This window comes from Corylus avellana, chromosome ca8 (assembly GCF_901000735.1).
Source record: "Corylus avellana chromosome ca8, CavTom2PMs-1.0".
Taxonomy (NCBI): Eukaryota; Viridiplantae; Streptophyta; class Magnoliopsida; order Fagales; family Betulaceae; genus Corylus; species Corylus avellana.
In genome coordinates, this window is record NC_081548.1 from 23653702 (window position 1) to 23671321 (window position 17620).

Sequence of the window (17620 nt, forward strand, 5' to 3'; positions counted from 1 at the left end):
GAGCATCTTACCAAGAATAAATTGACAAAGAGAGAGCATTGCCTATTGGACCTGGCCGAAAGAATGAATAAAAATTCTGTGTAATTTGACTGTTTGAATTGCGTAAGGGTTGTTGCGGATCCATTTGCGAGATATGAGATTCACTTGCTTGAAATAGATGGGCCTTGCACTTATTTGGTACAAATTTTAATTAGAACTCACAATTAAAACCGGGTATAAGGGAAGGGTGCTCAAGATTGTACTTTAAGCCATATGAGACACTTATAATCGTAACATACCACCACACTTTACAGCAAATGACACATTCTATTAATCTGATGGTGTCTCTTTCTCTTTTGGTGACTCTACTCATCTATCGGTATTCAATGACTTCATACTATGCACTACAAAGTATCAAGACATTTTGAAATACAACTTATAAGTCGCCCCCTCTGTGACTCGACCACAAAGTCACATTCCATTTTATACCAAATTATAGAAATTTCAAGTACAATTCACCCTTAAATATCTACTTATAAATGGATGGTGTCCAAGAGTTAAATACAGGGCCCAAATTTTCATACATGGGTCCATAGACTCCATATGTCTTATCAGATGGTCCAATTGATTTATTTTATCTAACCCATAAAGTTGGGCCAGGCCCAACTATCTCTTTATTGGTTTCATTTGGGTGGTTTGGGCTATGACTGAGATCAGGCCGTGTAACCGATCACAGAGCACCCGACTTGCCAGTTTTCCGTTTTACACGTGGACAAAGTTTTTTTTTTTTTGTTTTTTTAGTGGGTTGGAAAATTACTCCAATTCAGTGTATTAAACTAATATTTGTTCTTAGAACATGTAATTCTCACATACATTTTAATATTTTAAAAATAAATGTCAATTTAATATACTGAGGTAAAAAAAAATTATCGGACTCAATTTAGAATAAAATTTTATCCTTTTGGCATTATGAAAACAACAATAATAACATGCCCAAATCGATTTCTAAGCAGGCAAAGGCCTAATAGTTGTCCTAATGACCATGAATTGGCTCAAAAACCATCACTAGAAAGAAAGAACATTGAAAATTAACAACACTATTTAATGAAAATGTATCATATGAACATTGAAATCGTCATGTAGTTTGTTTTTTATGTCTGTTTGTCTGTCTGTAAATTTCTTAGTTTTGCCGGTTAGTGTAGAGGTTGATGGATCAACACTTGAGAGTGGTTGCCTTTTTTTTTAGAAAAAAAAAAAGTCCCATAGTGATGGTTATGGGGAAAGAAAGACAAATGTGGTGATATCATAAGGATTGGTAGATTATTTTTCCCTAAAACCTTATAATAAAGCATGACAAGGAATAGAACTTAACAAAACATTAATTTGCTGAATTTAAAATACCTGCCACTAGCAATTATTTAATTCGTATGAATGGGCCGAGCAGGCCCTAAACTATTCCTCTAGGATTTGCAAACCTTGGGCCTTGGCCTATCATTCTAGGTTGTGTGTTTAACGGTTTTAACTAATTAAAACCCACAATCAGTGTAAGCCCACTATTGTTTGGTTTCCAAAATTTTCCGCCTAACTTTATTGTTAAAAATTTTAGAGTAATTTTATAAGTTCTTTTTGTGTCCCTTCAAGAATAAAGTAATCTTTAAAATTACCATTTTTCGCCTATTGGAAATGGTTATGCCACCCCAATGAGACAACAATAAAGAAAGTGGGCAAAATAGGTAACAAAAGAGATGAGAGAGTGGTGGCAAATGGCGGAAATATATGACGACGAGAGAAAATGACTAAATGAGTTCCAAAATGTTTTGAATGATGTGATAACTTTGGGCGAAAAACTCAAATTAGAGCTATTACATTTCGTACAATTCCTTAGATATCGTACGAGATCTTAATCATATTTCGAGCGCTAGATAAACTTATATCTCACCACGCACTAAAGCAACCTTATTACGCAAGCTAGAAAGGTACATGTCTAATAAAATGAACTACACCTAAAGAGTGAACACCAATGAGAAAAAAAGAAAAAAAAAATACCGTTCTAAAACTTTCCATTAACAATCTAATCTAGCTAAGGTTTGAAACTTTATTGTTGCCATCTTTTTCATGAATAATAATCTCCTCGACACATCCTAAAAAGTATCTTAAACTTCTATTTGTCAAAGCTTCTTAACTCATAATCTTTGATGAAATCCCATTTGTCTTTTGTGTCTTGGTTTGTGCTAGAAACCCCTCATTGACTTTTTTGCTGTTTATTTTAAGGTTTTGACTTTTTGCAATCCTTAGTTTTGGAACAGAAAACCCTTAAATTATTGCAACACATGAAGACAATCTTTTCTCAGCCATGCCTATGCACGGAGGCACGTGTACGGTGCTAGATCTACTCCCATCTTGTATTAAGAAGTTGCGTGAAAGAAATCAAGTATCCTCTTGCGTCATCTAATATGAATTGCTCAAATTCTGCCCAATAGGAAAAAAGAAAACAAAAACAAAAGGAAGAATTTTGTTTTTTAACAATCAAAGGCGTGATTTAATAAAAAGTCAAACCTTAAGGATCAAAACTGTATTTTTTTATCCGCTCGCATTAAGCATGCGTATGATTGTCTTTATCGAATGACATATAATAATATAGAATTTGGCTTACATATTGTTATTAAAATAACAGCATGTATGCTGTAGTTTAATCAACGGTCAAGATTGAATTTTTTAAAATCTCTTTTTATTTTCTCTCTCCTATTAAATGCTTCTAAAAGTAAATCAACTTTAAAATTCAATCTTGACCGTTGATTCAACTACAGCATAGATGCTGTTATTAAAATAACAGCATGTAAGCCGGATCCTTGCACAATTAACTTTACCAAGTCATATGTAAATCCAAGTGGATCACCAAATCGTAACATGCCACGTCATGTGAAATAAAACAAATAATAATACAAAGGGTGGAGTGGTTATGGCATTAACAAAACAAGAGGTTGTTTGCGTATATTAATATTTTTTGGAAGGTGGCTTTTGTTTTTGGGTTAAAAAAATATTTTGACATGACATAAAAAAAACAAAAAACAAGAAAACAAAAAGGAAAAGCCGATTAAGCTGAAAATGAAGGCACAGTAAAAAAAAAAAATTGACCCGTTTCACCCGATACGTTTGTAAATAATTGTATTTATCAATTGTTTTTTTAACAGCATTTGTAAAAGACCACAAGATAAAGTTTGAGCTTTCTTGTAAAAGACCACAAGATATATTATATTTGACTCAAGATCCGTTGACCAAATTATTATAATTCTTGATGGAGTATTACCCACAGTAGGGTAGGATTAGAAGATCCAATAAACAACATTATTCAACTTGGTAATCCAAGTACATTTCTCTTTGAACTCGGGTATATTCGTAGCCAAAAGCAGACCTACTAGGCGACATGCTCATTAACACCCATTGACTTTTTTAACGGCCATAATTTAATCATCCAAATTTCCATTTCTTATCAGTTATCCCATTATTTAAATCAAACCTCAGCTTTTGGTTCAAACCTTGATCCAAGTCGTATACCACGTATTCTACGTGGGCCGTGGCAAGTGTAATGCCTACCGGCTCCACGCTTTGACCTTCGCCCCGGAGATTTTTCATCTTTCATCCGGGGATGGCAATTAAAATCCCGGTTAGGTACATAGAAAACGACTAAATATCCCCTTAATTCAGTAAATTAAATTATTATGTATTTGTTAATTATACGACAAATACATATTTTTTTTAATAAAATAGTGCTAAAACTATATTTTTATTCACCGTCATTTTATTATATTAACGTGACAATGTCAACCAATTATTATATACAACAGAATAGGATAATGATAAAATTAAAATGTAATTTTTAACAATACTATTTTTTTTATAAAGCATAAAAAGTCTCTTAAGACATGCTAAATTTCCTCTAATTATATACACCAAATTAATAATAATAATAAGGAAAAATTACAGTTTACCCCTTTAAAGTTGACAAAATTTTTCAATTCGAACACCAAAGTTTCAATTTTTGCAATCTACTCCCAAAGTTTCAAATTTTTGCAATTTGACCAATTGTATCCAAAACTTTCCATATTGCCCATAATTTTTATTTTTTTTATTTTTTATAAAAAATTTTTAAAAAAATTCGGGTTGGCTGTAGCCACCTCTTTGGCCAACTGACTATTTTTGTAGACCTAAATTTATTTATTTTTTCATAAAAAATAAAAAATAAAAATTAGGGGCAATATGAAAATTTTGGGATAATATTGATCGAATTGAAATTGGAACTTTGTGGAGTGAATTGCAAAAATTAAAACTTTAGTGTTCGAATTGAAAAACACTATCAACTTTAAGGGGTAAACTATAATAATAATAATAATAATAATAATACTATCAAATTCGAAAATCACAAACATAGATAGAGAACAACGAGAAGGGCAAAACGGTAAAGTAATAGTTCCACGTCTGACAGTGACAGTCACGTCAAAAACTCGGCAACGGTGGGCGGGACTTTCGTAATCACCTTCCTGCGCTCTCTGAAATTCTGTTGATCGAGCTCAGATTTTTACATTAACCCACGAGATTTTCGTTGGTTATGTGAGAAACGCGGTGGTTGGCAATGATAAGGAGAATTCGTATTCGTAGTCTATAAAACACAGTCAAAGCCGAAAGTTGAATTCCCTTTTTTCGACCTTCCTTCTTCCACTGCGACCAATCACATACTCTCTGACTCTCTTCATCTTCCTCTTCCTCTTCCTCTCCTTGTAGTTATATGATCTTCTTAGGGTTTGTTATGTGAAATCACTTGGTTCTTTCTCTCTCTCTCAATCCAATTCTTTCTGTGTCTAAGAATACGAGTTTTCTTTGACTGCGCGCTGTGCTCCGTAGTTGCTGAATTTGTCAAATGGGAGGTGACTACTGTTACTTGGGTTTCTTGTTAGGTTGGCTGAGATTATATGGAAGAAAGCGTTGAGTCTTGTGGTTTCGTTGACTCCATTCAGAGCACAGCTCGGCCGAGCTGTTTTATTAGTCTCAGCTGATTGAATTTGTTTCTTTACATTTTTTAGAAACCATTTGAATTTTTTAATTCAGTGGTACGATACGCATAGAAAATTTGAAAATTCATTGAATTCGTACGATTTTGGGAGAGAACAATGGGGGGAGTGTGCCCCGGCGGGATGGCGAAGCATAATGCTAAAGTTGGAGCGAAGGTTGCTGTGAAGCCCAAGAAGACGAAGAGCATTAGCAATCAGAAAGGGGATTGCTATTCGGATTCTGATCCAGTTGATTTCAGAAAAGCGACGCGAAAGTGCGATTTGTCTGAGGGGCCAAAGTCGGGCTACTCCGAGCCGTCGACACCGATTCGGTCGACGCCTACTAGGAAAGGCAACGTGCGTTTCACGACTTTGAATTTAATTATAGTTGGTGATTTTTAAGAAATATGATCTGTTAAAGGAAATGTTGTTTCACGACTTTAGTGGAATTCGATATACTGTAATTTATCTATCCTTGGTTTATTTTTTGATCTTTTTTTTTTTTTTTTTTTTAATTTTTTTTTATTGCTTATCTAGATTATCCAGAAGAGCCCAGGCAGAGTTGGCGAGTTGACAGCAGATGTTCTTGACACAATTCTAAGTGGCCTGTCAAAATTTAATCCCAATCAAGGGTGTGCAAATGGCTCGGCTTCAGGGGGAAATAGAATATCCATATTGGCATTTGAAGTAGCCAATACAATAGACAGAGGTGTTAACTTGTTGCAATCTCTTTCTGAAGAAAATATCCAGGTCCTGAAAAAAGAGATTTTACATCCAGGAGTACAACAATTAGTTTCCACAGATATTAAGGAGATGCTAAGCTTTGCTGCTGCTGACAAAAGGTTGTTTCTTGTTAGAGAGAATAGTTTGCTTTTGCTATGAGTTTTTCTTGTCTTTTATGTCTAGTTCAACGTACAGGATTTAAGCTCAACTTTTTTTTTTTTTCTTTTATCTTTTATAATTTCATTTTCCCCTCTTTTACCTTGGGGCATTTTAGGCAGGAGTTCGAAGTTTTCTTGGGGGAAGTAATTAGATTTGGAGATCTATGTAAAGACCCACAGTGGCACAATCTGGGTCGCAGCTTTGCTAGGTAAGTTCTTTATAAATGGCAGTGTAGTGCGATGTATTGCTGATGTTTGCTGAAAATGCACATATAATTCTTGAACTGCTTGTAATATTTCAGATTAGATTCTGATGATCCAAGCTACAAACAACTTAAAGTACACACAGAAACGACCATTCAGGAGTTGACCACTCTGGCTCAGAAGACTTCTGTAAGTTAATAATTTTAAAGCTTTGCATTTATATGTGCTGCTAGTTGGCATAGTAGTGATTGTGCAATGTCATAGGCAGGATTGGACCATCCTGTATAAAGGCTGCATTATAGTAATGCCTCCTTCCATGCCCTATCTACATTACACATTTTATTGCTAAATCTTCTGGTGTAAATGTTAAGGATTTTGTGTGTGTGTATATATATATATAGGTAGATAGATATAGGTGGCTTTTAGCGATCTTTCAAAATACATAATATATGTGCACTTCTAAGACATGTTGGAGATGTTTTATCAAACCATTTGAATTGCATATTCTGCAGTTTTTTACTGTAATCCTAATTTTCCATGCTCTATATAAGTTTTACATTTTTTATATCTACACTTGAAATTATAATTGATCTCTTTGATTACTCTAAGAAGCTAACTTTACGCTTGTATAGGAATTATACCATGAGCTGAATGCTTTCGAGAGATTTGAACAAGATTATCAACGAAAGCTTGAGGAAATGGAGTCTTTAAATCTCCCCCGAAGAGGTTAGTTGTAACAAAATCTTGTTCATTTATACCACAGATTTCTTAGATATGCGAGACATATTATATGGAAGTTTGGCATTTGGACTTGTCTAATTAGTGACATTCAACGAAATATTGGATTACTCTGTTATGGTGATTTAAGATAGGTTGATGTGCTATTGGACCACTATCCCCTTTTCACATATTTTATCAATCATATGTCATGCTAACAACCTTGAAAGAAGAATAAACACTATATTCATATCAGAATTTTTTTTCAGCAAGTAATACTCTTATGTTGTTATGTGATGAAGGATTTACTTTTTCGATGACTGACGAAAAAAATCTCTCTACTTGTAGTGGTACTTAATTTTTCATTTTCTACCTTCTGTTGAGCTTTATGGGCCTTTGATCTCATAGTCTTTTGCTAGTATTTAATCAACGTCCTCTTTTAGTAGATAATATATTGTTTTTGGATTAAATTTTGAGAAGGTTTTCAAAATGCGAACTCCTGCTTGTTAATAATTTGGGTCTAGTTTCTTCCAGAAGCCTGTCAACAACAGCAGTGCAGTAATTTCAATAACGGGTCATTTTCTTTGTAATTGTAGGAGAGAGTCTCAAAATTTTTCACAATGAGCTAGAAGAGCAAAGAAAGCTTGTAAGGCGTCTGAAAAAGAAATCTCTATGGTCTGAAAATTTGGAAGGGGTATGTAACTATGAGCACTTGTTATTCTTTCTGAAGAGGAAAAATTATGATATTTGTGTACCGGTAGAAAAAATCAATTATCAATTGGCTTCTATGTTCTTGAAGGTACTTTATGCTTCAATTTATAAATTAAACTGCTAGTTTTGATTAGGTTTTCTTGTTCTTTGTGAAATAAATGTTATACTACCTTTCTTGATGTAAATGGCAATTCTATGAATGTAGATGGCAATCAAATATAAATACCTATTGATTTAATAAGATTCTGTGGTAGGTCATGGAGGAAAGTTTCTACTTTATTTAGTCTTGTCTTCCACAGGATAGAGTAGAGTATTTGTTTCTCTTTGTAGAGTAACATATTTTTTCGAAATTATTTCTTATTGCAGATTGTGAAGAAGCTCGTGGATGTTGTTACCAGTATACATCAAGCTATTTGGGAAGCCTTTGGAAATAGCGGTATGAACTCAGCATCTCAAAATGAGACTAGCCCAATATGCCTTTTTCCAATATGGGAGTTCACTTTAAAAAGTAAAATGCCCATTGTGCAACAACTAATTGCCACATAAATGTGATAGTTCATTTGTCATTTTTGTTTTCCTTCTCCTTGCTCGGTAGGACTTGGTAATTTTTTGGATGTGTGTTTATGGAAGTGATGAGTTTTAAGAGGAACTTTTATGGATGAGTTGGTACTTTGAAATAAAAGTCTCATACTGGTGTGAGGATTCACCAATATTGTCAAATTTCCTCTAGCTGCTCTTGAATCTCCCAAGAATTTTCAGCTCCTGGCCAAAAATGAGATCATCTGCAAAAATATATACAGGATTCACCAATATATACATGTCATTTGTAAGATTATATAATGAATTTTCAGCTCCTAGCAGCCCTTGTAAGAATATACAGGATTCACCAATATATACATGACATCTGTAAGTATATAGAATCTTACTTAGCAGAAAAATATAATTAGAGTCTTCTTTGCAACCCTTGTCTTTTATAACTACATATGCCCCAAGTATGCTATGGCCTCTACCTATTGCCATGTATGACCTGGTCATATAGAACGTATTAGTTTGGTTGGATTTTGCTTTCCATTTTGGTTTGACATCCTAATCTAACTGTTGAACTAACTCAATGACTTGCCAATTATTCTATGGCTTTCTCTATTTATTTCTTATGTTGATAGATCTAAATGTCGAATTCCATTATATGTAACTGAATTTCTGTACATATATCCTTTCTTACTGCATGGTTTTATCATGTCAAATGCAACATGGCATTATTTCTAAATTTGCTACCATTCATAATTTTTTTTTCCAGATCCATCAACTACAAGTCATTAGGACATAGTTTAAGTCTTTAAGAGTTGTTGGCCTTGGAAGATGTGCTTCAAATGATTTACTCTTAAATCCTTATGAAGTTGTCAATTCATGTCAGGTACCACATTGGTTATCGAGGAGCCTAGTAAGAGTCCTGAAAGACTTGGGGAAGCTGGTCTTGCATTACACTATGCCAACATAATCAACCAGATAAGTATCATTGTAAGTATAAATCTCCTCTTTTCAGTAATTACATGCTATATAATTGGTATTGATTTTCAAAGTACATGTGCCTAAATGGAAAGTTACATGCTAACAGGCATCTCGTCCAACCACCCTTCCTCCAAATCTGAGAGACCAATTATATCGAGCATTGCCAGAGAGTGTGAAGGTGGCTCTACGTTCCCAAATGCAGACTGTTGATGCCAAGGAACAGGTATGTCCTCTGAAGAATAGTTAGACCCTTGCCGTTTTCTTGTATTCTCCGCTCATTGTTTTCTTGCCTCATTGAGATTTAGCTTTAGTGTTTCTTTCTTTTGTCACTTGTTGGTGTGTGCATATGCACGTTAATGCTACTATCATCATTCTTATTTGCTTCTCATTCTGTTTCTCTACAGCTCTCAATTTTTCAGATCAAAGCTGAAATGGAAAAGACTCTCAAGTGGCTTGTTCCAGTTGCCACAAATACAATTAAGTAGGTTATATAATGTGTTTATTGGGCGTTTTGCTTTACATGTCTGGTTTTTCTGTTCTTTTCTAAATTTTGAGTATTGATATAGTATTTTCCTTTTTTTGTGACAGAGCACATCAAGGTTTTGGATGGGTTGGAGAATGGGCAAAGGCTAGGTCAGTCACGGCCTCTGCATGTTTTTGTGTGTGTATGTGTTTGCGTGTCCTGTGTGTGTTGTGTGATGTGGGTGCCTGTGTATGGAACATTTACTTAACGAACGAGATGCATAACTAGAATGATATTTAGTAGTGTTTGTTCTCACTGGACAGTAATGAGTTCGGCAAGAGTTCAACGACAACCAATAACATGATCCGCCTCCAGACACTGTATTATGCAGACAAGGAGAAAACAGACCTATACATCCTCAAATTGGTGACCTTGCTTCACCGTGTGATCAGCTTAATAAGACGTAGAGACCATGGTTTCAGGCCTCTGCCCTTACGATCTCCAACTCGTAACGCACTCGATTTTCACTCCAAGATGCAACATTCTGTATCCATGAACTATAGTTCTAAAACCCATGGAATTCAACTTTCTCAGGAAGATAAAAATTTGTTAGATGAGGTGATTGGAAGCTTAAGCGTCCCTGGAATCAGCAAAAGCCAGAAATTCACTATGGCCGAGGAGAGAGGGATCAGAGTTTGGCCTTTGAGCAGGAGCACTGGGAGTTCCCCTACTAGAAAGTTGGATGCAAAACAAGACTTGAAGACTGACGTTTCGGATATCATGGACAGGCTAGAATTTATAATTAGTGAGGCTTCTTGATCGATATCCCATTCCAGGCATTTTTCTCCACTCCCAAAATCGTATATTCATTTCTCTCCCTCTGTTCATTCCAATGTATTTTTTGGTTAATTAAATTCTCATTTTATCATGTAATTATCCCTGTTTATGGTGGATAGGTGCAAGTATATAATATGATATAATTATATTGTAATTTTTTCTTCTGGTCTCTTAAATAGTTAAATTTGGATACCCAGAGAGAGGAGTAGCCCATTGGTATAAGAGGTAGAGGGCATGCACACTGTTCAGCTTCAAAATACAGTATTACTGTTAAAACTCTGGCAATTTCTGTCATTTAAATTGTGAATATTTATAGAAGCATATGGTATGGTAGGGTTTCTTATAACCAGGGAATCCCCATCAAAGAGCTTTTCATTTTGATTAGAAATTTAAAGTCTGATTTCAACTTTCTACTTTGGAAATTTGGTTAAAATCTGATTTCATTCTACTTAGGAAATTTGGTCAATACAGTTTTGTCATCAAATGAATAAATAGTAATAATCATATTCCATTTCAGCTTATTGTATTCCTGATAATATTCATTTATGTTCGTAATCATCATTCCAATGTACCAAATTAACGTACCCCAACTGTTTATTACATTCAGCTATTGAAAGTGCTTATGGACTAGGTAGGCTTTTAAACTGCTTCCATAAACTAATTGATCTTCACTCACACAAAGCATGGTTTTGCTTGCATTTCTCTTACCTTAAACAACTCTCAACAGCTCCTTACTTCAATTTAAAAATCAGTTTGCACCAACTTCATTAACTCTATGCAATGCTCCGGTCCCCTATATGTATATATATATATAACGTGTTCATAATTCACAATTTCACAGCATTTGCTAGATCTGCACTGATCATACCAATGAAGACCTTCAAGACCCACAAAGCTTGTATTCTTCTCATCTTCCTCTCTTCCTCTGTTTTTCCTTCAGAATCTCTCCCCCTGGCCAGCTTCCCACCGAGTCATGAAACCACTCCCCCTTCAGGTGTACTTGTTGATCCTGCTCTCTCTCCACCGTATGGCGAACCTATTTCAAATAAAAAACCTTCTTCTGCAGAGTCTTCGGAGAGCCAGGAGGGAGAGTCCGAAGCGGGTTACCACCAAGAACCGGGTTATCCACAACAGGGCATGAACCAGCCTTTATCTGGCTTCAGTCAACCATTTTCTTCTACTAACCAGCCTTTATCGGGTTTTAATCACCCATTTTCTTCAACTAGCCAGCCTTTATCAGGGTTTAACCAGCCATATTCATCTCTAAATCAGCCTTTTGGGTCTTATAACCAGCAAGGCTTAGTAAACAACAATCCTCTTGGACTTGGTAATGGGGTTTTCAAAGAAAAGGCATTCGTGCTAGGAGTTGTTTTACTTTCTCTAATTACATTTGGTTTTCTTGTTTAGTGTGCTACTATATATATTATGAAATATGGGCAGAGGAATAACCAACATTGTATATGGCCTAGCTCTCCCGAGGCTATCGATCGTTCCTCCTTCCATATGTGTATTGGTTTCCATATGAAGATTTGTATTGATGCAATTTGTTGCAAGGTAGAAAGAAGAATCTGTATTTGTTGTTGGTTTTTTTTTTTTTTTTTGAATTGATATCATAGATAACCGAGATAAAAATCCCGAAACAGCAACAGAACTACAGCAGGGAAACTTCCCTCCATAGAAATACGTCAATGGTCCACATCTACTAGCTCTTCATATACTTCATGAACGCAGCAAGGATAAGTCACTATGACTGTAATTATTACAAAATGTTTCGTTGATGCAGTGTGGTGTAATGAGAAGCAAAATATGTATTAATAAATTACGCTTAAATTGAAATTAGAGACGCAGTCCCAAAAGAAAAATTACAAAAGTAATCATAATTAAAATAATAAAAAATTTCACTCGAAAACGTCACGTGAATATCGAGCAAAGTTTTTACCCATGATTAGCCATAATCTCGTTCGAGCAATGAACAATAAACTCCAAAGCTTAATAGTCTTTATCTGATTTCTTCATTTCAAATGACATGGAATCCATGTTAATTGATAAGTTACCAAAAAAAAGTGCTGTAAAGAAAGTAGGACAATCACTTTAAAGCATCATGTTTGAGATATCTTTATTTGTAGTTCCTTGCTGATTTAAAGAGTTGAGACATACGATCACTCTAACAAATAACCCACAACTCAAGAAGTGTTCCAAGGAGAAACGGTAATGGGGCTTCTTACCTTGTGATTTCCATTTTCTTCAACCCAAACTAGTTCGCCAAATGAAACTTCCCCTTCCTTGTTCCCGCTATATTTGATAATTACTGAGTAGGACTGCTTCTTAAACTTCTTTCCAAACACCAATATCTCTGGCATGACTGTAACTTGGGAATTTTTCGGTGACGATACCTTGGCCTTGTATGTTGTATTAATGTCTTTACCAACATTGGTTACCGTCCTTTGAAATCTGATACTACTTGTGCTATTGTCACTGTATAAAGCGATAAATGACGGGTAATTGAGATCAGGAGATGGGTTTGAGCAATTGTACTTGTTTGATCTAGTAATTTCTGATATTTGGTTATGGGTGTATTGTAAATAGCATAAATGGTTCACATGGTCCTGCGGAGTTGCATCGTAAATCAAACCCGGGTCAAGTGCTCTATTTGAAATATCAATCATACCCGCTCCCATGGCTAGTGGGGAAGCAGGTTTCATACTAGTTTCATTATCTCGTATTGAGTTGAATGTATTATCCAAGGGGTTTGCAGTGGTGACAATGGCAGACCTAATAGCAGCCGGGCTCCATTTTCGATGTGCAGCTTTCAGAAGTGCAGCTACACCAGAAACAAAAGCACAAGCAACCGACGTGCCGGATGCGAAATCGAATTCACCTCGGAAGGCGCCAAAATCATTGAGCCAGGTGCCATCACATCTGGCTTCAGAACATTCGGATAACTCCGCGAAGGACCTCTTGAGGCGTAAGTAGCAACAACTGGCGCAGGTTTTCTATCTCCAAATGTTTGTTTGAACCTGATGCTAGCATTGGGCTTCTTATTAGACTCCACGTATCCCATCAAAGTCGAAGCATCCTTCAAGCTAATGACAACACAAGGACACAAAATTATTTTGAGTACTTTGGGGTTTTGGTCTATAAGTATAGCACCTGTAACATTTGAAGATGTTACGTTAGAAAGTTGTTCAAGTAGAGATCCAGGGAGCTCGAGGCATATAATGACGCCTTTAGGGGCTGCAGATAACAACTTCGGAGAATCGCATTTTGATATGGTTTCGTCGTATACCAATGGTGATTGTTCAAGGGATGAAATATTACCTGGAAAAGTGGACCATCCAGTAATAGTTTCCCCATTTCCCAGAGTTATGGTTCCAGCGAACCAACGATCGGTGCTACCCGCTGTAGTAGTGATGACCCATGGAATCCCGTTTTTAACTGTGCCGAGGCTCGGACCTCCATTTCCCGCTGCGCATGAAACTAGAATGCCTTTCTCCATTGCTTTGAATGAAGCCTTTGCTATGCGATCCCAATACAATGGTATTGTTTCATTTTGTTGTTTGGTCAAGGAGAGGTTAATCACATCAACACGATCAGCAACGGCTTTGCCTATAGCTGCTTCAGCGTCAAAGATAGAACTTCCTTCATCCCATATAACCTTATACGCGGCTACCCTCCCATAAGGTGCAATACCTTTTGCTGTTCCTTGAGCATACCCAAAATAAGATGCTCCCTTTACATAATTTCCTGCAGCTATAGAGGAAACCATGGTCCCGTGCCCTATAGTGTCCCTACCAGATTCCATGCTCACTCCACTAAGTTTTTTGGTAACTAGGAGACCCTGATAGAAGTACTTAGCTCCTATAAGCTTTTTATTACACATGGAGGAATTAAAATTTTGTCCTACCTGACAAGATCCCTTCCACTTAGCTGGAGCTTTAGTAGTTATACCATCATCCTTGAAGCTCAAGCTTTCTGGCCACACACCGCTATCTACAACTCCAATGATAATATCCTCGCCATAATTTGTGGTAGGCCAAAGACCAGACAAGTTATTCAGGGAGAGGAATTCAGGGGTGGAAGTGGTAGCAGGTGTGACGTCAACACTATCATCGTAAGTAGTACTTGACATAAAACCTGGGGAATATTTCTTCAATGTCTCTAGTTCATCAAGAGAAAGAAGAGCACTGAATCCATGAAAATCATTATCATAATTAGGAAGTATAGTTGAAGTGGTTGGCTTTGCTAAATCGAGGGAAGCAATGATGGAGGAGTACCAGGTATGGTGGTTGGCGAAAGCCTTGGGCATGGAGGACTTATCCATGTGGATGATATATGATGACCTCTCTACTGGCTTGGACTTGGCATGGAGAATTAAGAAAAGCCACACACTAAGGATTAAGCGTGGACGAAGAACCCCAGTAACAAACCCCATGGCAATTGCAAAGGATGAAAAGTTTGTAGAAAAGGAGAAAAGTTAGCTATTCTATATATCTTGGGTAATTTGAGATTCCCTGTCTTGAGTGACGTCTAAGCTAGCTATTTAATTTGTCTATATATTATTATACTTCTTTTGAATAGTTTCTTCAATATTTAATTTTGGGGACGGTCGACCATTATTAAAATATAAGTTAAAACTATCTTGCCTATTAATTGATCATAAATTTACACCCTAATCATGTTTCTATGAGGCTAAAGATGAAAGGATAAAATAAAGGACTAAACTAATTTCTCTCTTATAGACATGAAAGGTTAAAATAGTACTTGATTTATCACAATAGGTGTGGAATATTAAATAATATGTCTATGAGCCAAAAGATTAATTTGGTAATATGAAAGGTTAGAATATTAGAGGAGTAAACTAATTTCCCTCTTATAGATATGAAAGGTTAAAATACTTTGATTTGTCACAATAAATGTGGAATATAAAACAATAAGTTCTTGAGCCAAAAGATTTTGTATGATTAAAAGTTAAAATAGAGGACTAAACTATTGTAAATTTTTAAAGGTAATTTGTTCACTCTATTTATTTTTTTATTTTTTTGAAGGAATTTGTTCATTCTTATTGATAACAGTGTACATTCTCATATGCTGAACCTTTATTACGATATAAATCATATGTTTAATTAATATATATCCATTTCATTTTGGATTTCCATCAACACTACATTTACTTATTTATTTTATTTCCTTTATTTCATATATCTCTCAAATTGTAGGTCAAGTAAAATGATCAAAACCCAAATTTAGACTCTCTTTTTTGGATGAATCTGTTGAGACAGTTGTCAACTCTGGTAGCAACTTGCAAAGTGTCTACGTTAAAATTGTATAAAATGAGAGTTAATAATAATAAAATAATGATAATGAAATGAGAGTAGTAGAGATCGAATTCACCGTGTTTGGTGTTGCGGTAGGCTGCTCTTTTTATAGATGTAGTGAGTGTGCTTGTGGGATTCTTACTTAACTTCCTTGATCTTTGGAAACGGTTAATCAATAGATGACTCTGTAGAGGTTGAGGATGCTCTCTACATGCACCTGGACTCCTTTCGGAGAGATTCGGTTTATTATGTCCCGATTGGGTTTGTTGAGCCTTGATTTGGGCTCCCTTAATTGGTAGACCTGCACTATTTGTTGCCCCTACCATATAATTTGAGGTGGATTTTGGCCTGGCTTTACGGGTTTGTACTTCATTTGTGTAATGAGCCATGGGCTTTTTACTTCTGGTGGGCCTTCGTTTTTGGGCTTTGCAATGGAAAAGTATTTTGTGCTCTGGTTGAGCCTTGTTTCTTTGCAGGACTCGTGTTTGGATAACAATCACATCCCTCTGGCCAACAGCATAAAAGAGGATTGTTGTTTTTCTTAAAATTTTTAAAAAATGCCCTTATCATTTTTTTGGCATTTTTTTAAAATTAGAATTTTACCTCCTCCCTTTTTTAATTTTTTTTTTTTAAAAAAAAAAAAATTTTAATTTTACCCCCAAACTCCAAATGCAATCCTGTATCTTAAACTACCCAAGGTTATGTGATTTCGGGTGGCCCAATAACAAAGAATCTTGATCCAATTCTACAAACCATTACATTATACCTTAAACGATTTTTTTTTTTTTATATATTATTTTTTAAAATCGAATATTGTATTTTTAGACTCGCTGCATCATTATATGGAATATGGAATTCAAGGTGCAACTTGAACCGAGTTTTTAAACCCCATTTAAGCCCAATCAGGCAATCACCCTCAGCTTGCTTGGGCCAAGCTGAGCAAGTCCGGGCCTAGAGAAATATGATGGACTGCATGGGCTTGAACCAAGCCCAGGGTCTGACAGCCTAGGCGAGGTTCTGGGCTTGTTCCCAAGAATTCCTGCAGTTGAGGGTGTTCAGATTGTTGAGATGAAGAATTCTTGAGGCTAGGTATAACTTGTAAGCCATTGGGCTAAAGCCCATGACTTTGTAAAGAAATGGGTGAGCTAGGGATCAGATTGGTTAAGATGGGAGTGCCCAATTGTCGTAACCAGGCTTTGGAGCGGACACCCATCTCGCATCTTTAATACGAGTTCGAACCACTCATCACATCCCCTTGGCTGCCTGAAGGATCATGGCCTTATTGGGTCTTCAATTTGCTTACTTATAGAAGCGCCTTCAATACAATATCGTCCTTCCTTGTCCATGTGGGACAACAAATCCTCATAATCTTTTAGTTTCTCTATTTATCCATCTAATAAAGTAGCCCGATCAATCGATAATCCAAGTTGTTAAACAAATATATCCTCATAATTTTTTTCAGCGTCGTGTTAACCAATTAGAAAACAAATATATTCTTCATCCAAATTGTTCAACTAACGAAACAGTCACCTAATCAAGCATTCTACATGGCTTGCTTTTTTCATTCAAATAAATAAAGTATAAAAAATGTTATTCATTCCATTAAATAAATAAACTATAGAAATATGGGCTTTCCTTGTTCGTGTACATAGTGCAATACAAACTCTCAAATGTTCATTTTCAAGTGCTTGACACGGCCGTAAAACTTACTATTTGATGAAATAACAAATTAAAATACAAGTATCAACTACAATCTATGATATTAGGCTACTAGCCTATCTTCTGCTCTATGTACCGATTTTTCGTTATAATTTAATTTTAAAATTCTTTTTGCAAAAAATCTTCTAAAAGAATAGAAAAAAATATAAACCATAATAATAATAATGAAAAATAAAGAAAATAAATGTTATAGAGGAATTCATTAAATTCAAACAACTGTTTATTTCTGTCCTATGGTGA

At 35.6% G+C, this 17620-nt stretch overlaps 2 protein-coding genes, 1 non-coding gene and 1 pseudogene across 3 annotated transcripts; 2 read left to right on the forward strand and 2 right to left on the reverse strand.

Moving 5' to 3' along the window:
- The first annotated feature begins 4584 nt into the window (after positions 1–4584).
- Positions 4585–10507, forward strand: LOC132189956 (protein PSK SIMULATOR 2). Its single transcript, XM_059604813.1, has 12 exons — positions 4585–5381; positions 5562–5866; positions 6022–6114; positions 6208–6298; positions 6742–6835; positions 7423–7520; positions 7904–7973; positions 8952–9055; positions 9153–9269; positions 9451–9527; positions 9635–9679; positions 9833–10507. The coding sequence occupies exons 1-12, from the start codon at positions 5145–5147 to the stop codon at positions 10326–10328; spliced, it is 1827 nt and encodes a 608-aa protein (XP_059460796.1). The 5' UTR covers positions 4585–5144; the 3' UTR covers positions 10329–10507.
- Positions 10508–11216: 709 nt separating this feature from the next.
- Positions 11217–11753, forward strand: LOC132191053 (uncharacterized). The gene has a single exon (XM_059606072.1). It carries the CDS (start codon positions 11217–11219, stop codon positions 11751–11753), a length of 537 nt encoding a protein of 178 aa, XP_059462055.1.
- Positions 11754–12529: 776 nt separating this feature from the next.
- On the reverse strand, positions 12530–14778 carry LOC132191054 (subtilisin-like protease SBT3; annotated as a pseudogene).
- Positions 14779–16809: 2031 nt separating this feature from the next.
- On the reverse strand, positions 16810–16915 carry LOC132191160 (small nucleolar RNA Z279/snoR105/snoR108). Its single transcript, XR_009441192.1, has one exon. It is a non-coding gene; the product is annotated as a small nucleolar RNA Z279/snoR105/snoR108 (small nucleolar RNA).
- Between the last annotated feature and the right edge of the window lie 705 nt (positions 16916–17620).

Coding starts and splice junctions, on each gene's coding strand:
- LOC132191053 (XM_059606072.1), top strand. CDS start 11,217: ATGAAGACCTTCAAGACCCACAAAGCTTGTATTCTTCTCATCTTCCTC.
- LOC132189956 (XM_059604813.1), top strand. CDS start 5,145: ATGGGGGGAGTGTGCCCCGGCGGGATGGCGAAGCATAATGCTAAAGTT. Junction 6,115..6,207: donor CTGGGTCGCAGCTTTGCTAG/GTAAGTTCTTTA, acceptor GTAATATTTCAG/ATTAGATTCTGATGATCCAA. Junction 9,270..9,450: donor CTGTTGATGCCAAGGAACAG/GTATGTCCTCTG, acceptor GTTTCTCTACAG/CTCTCAATTTTTCAGATCAA.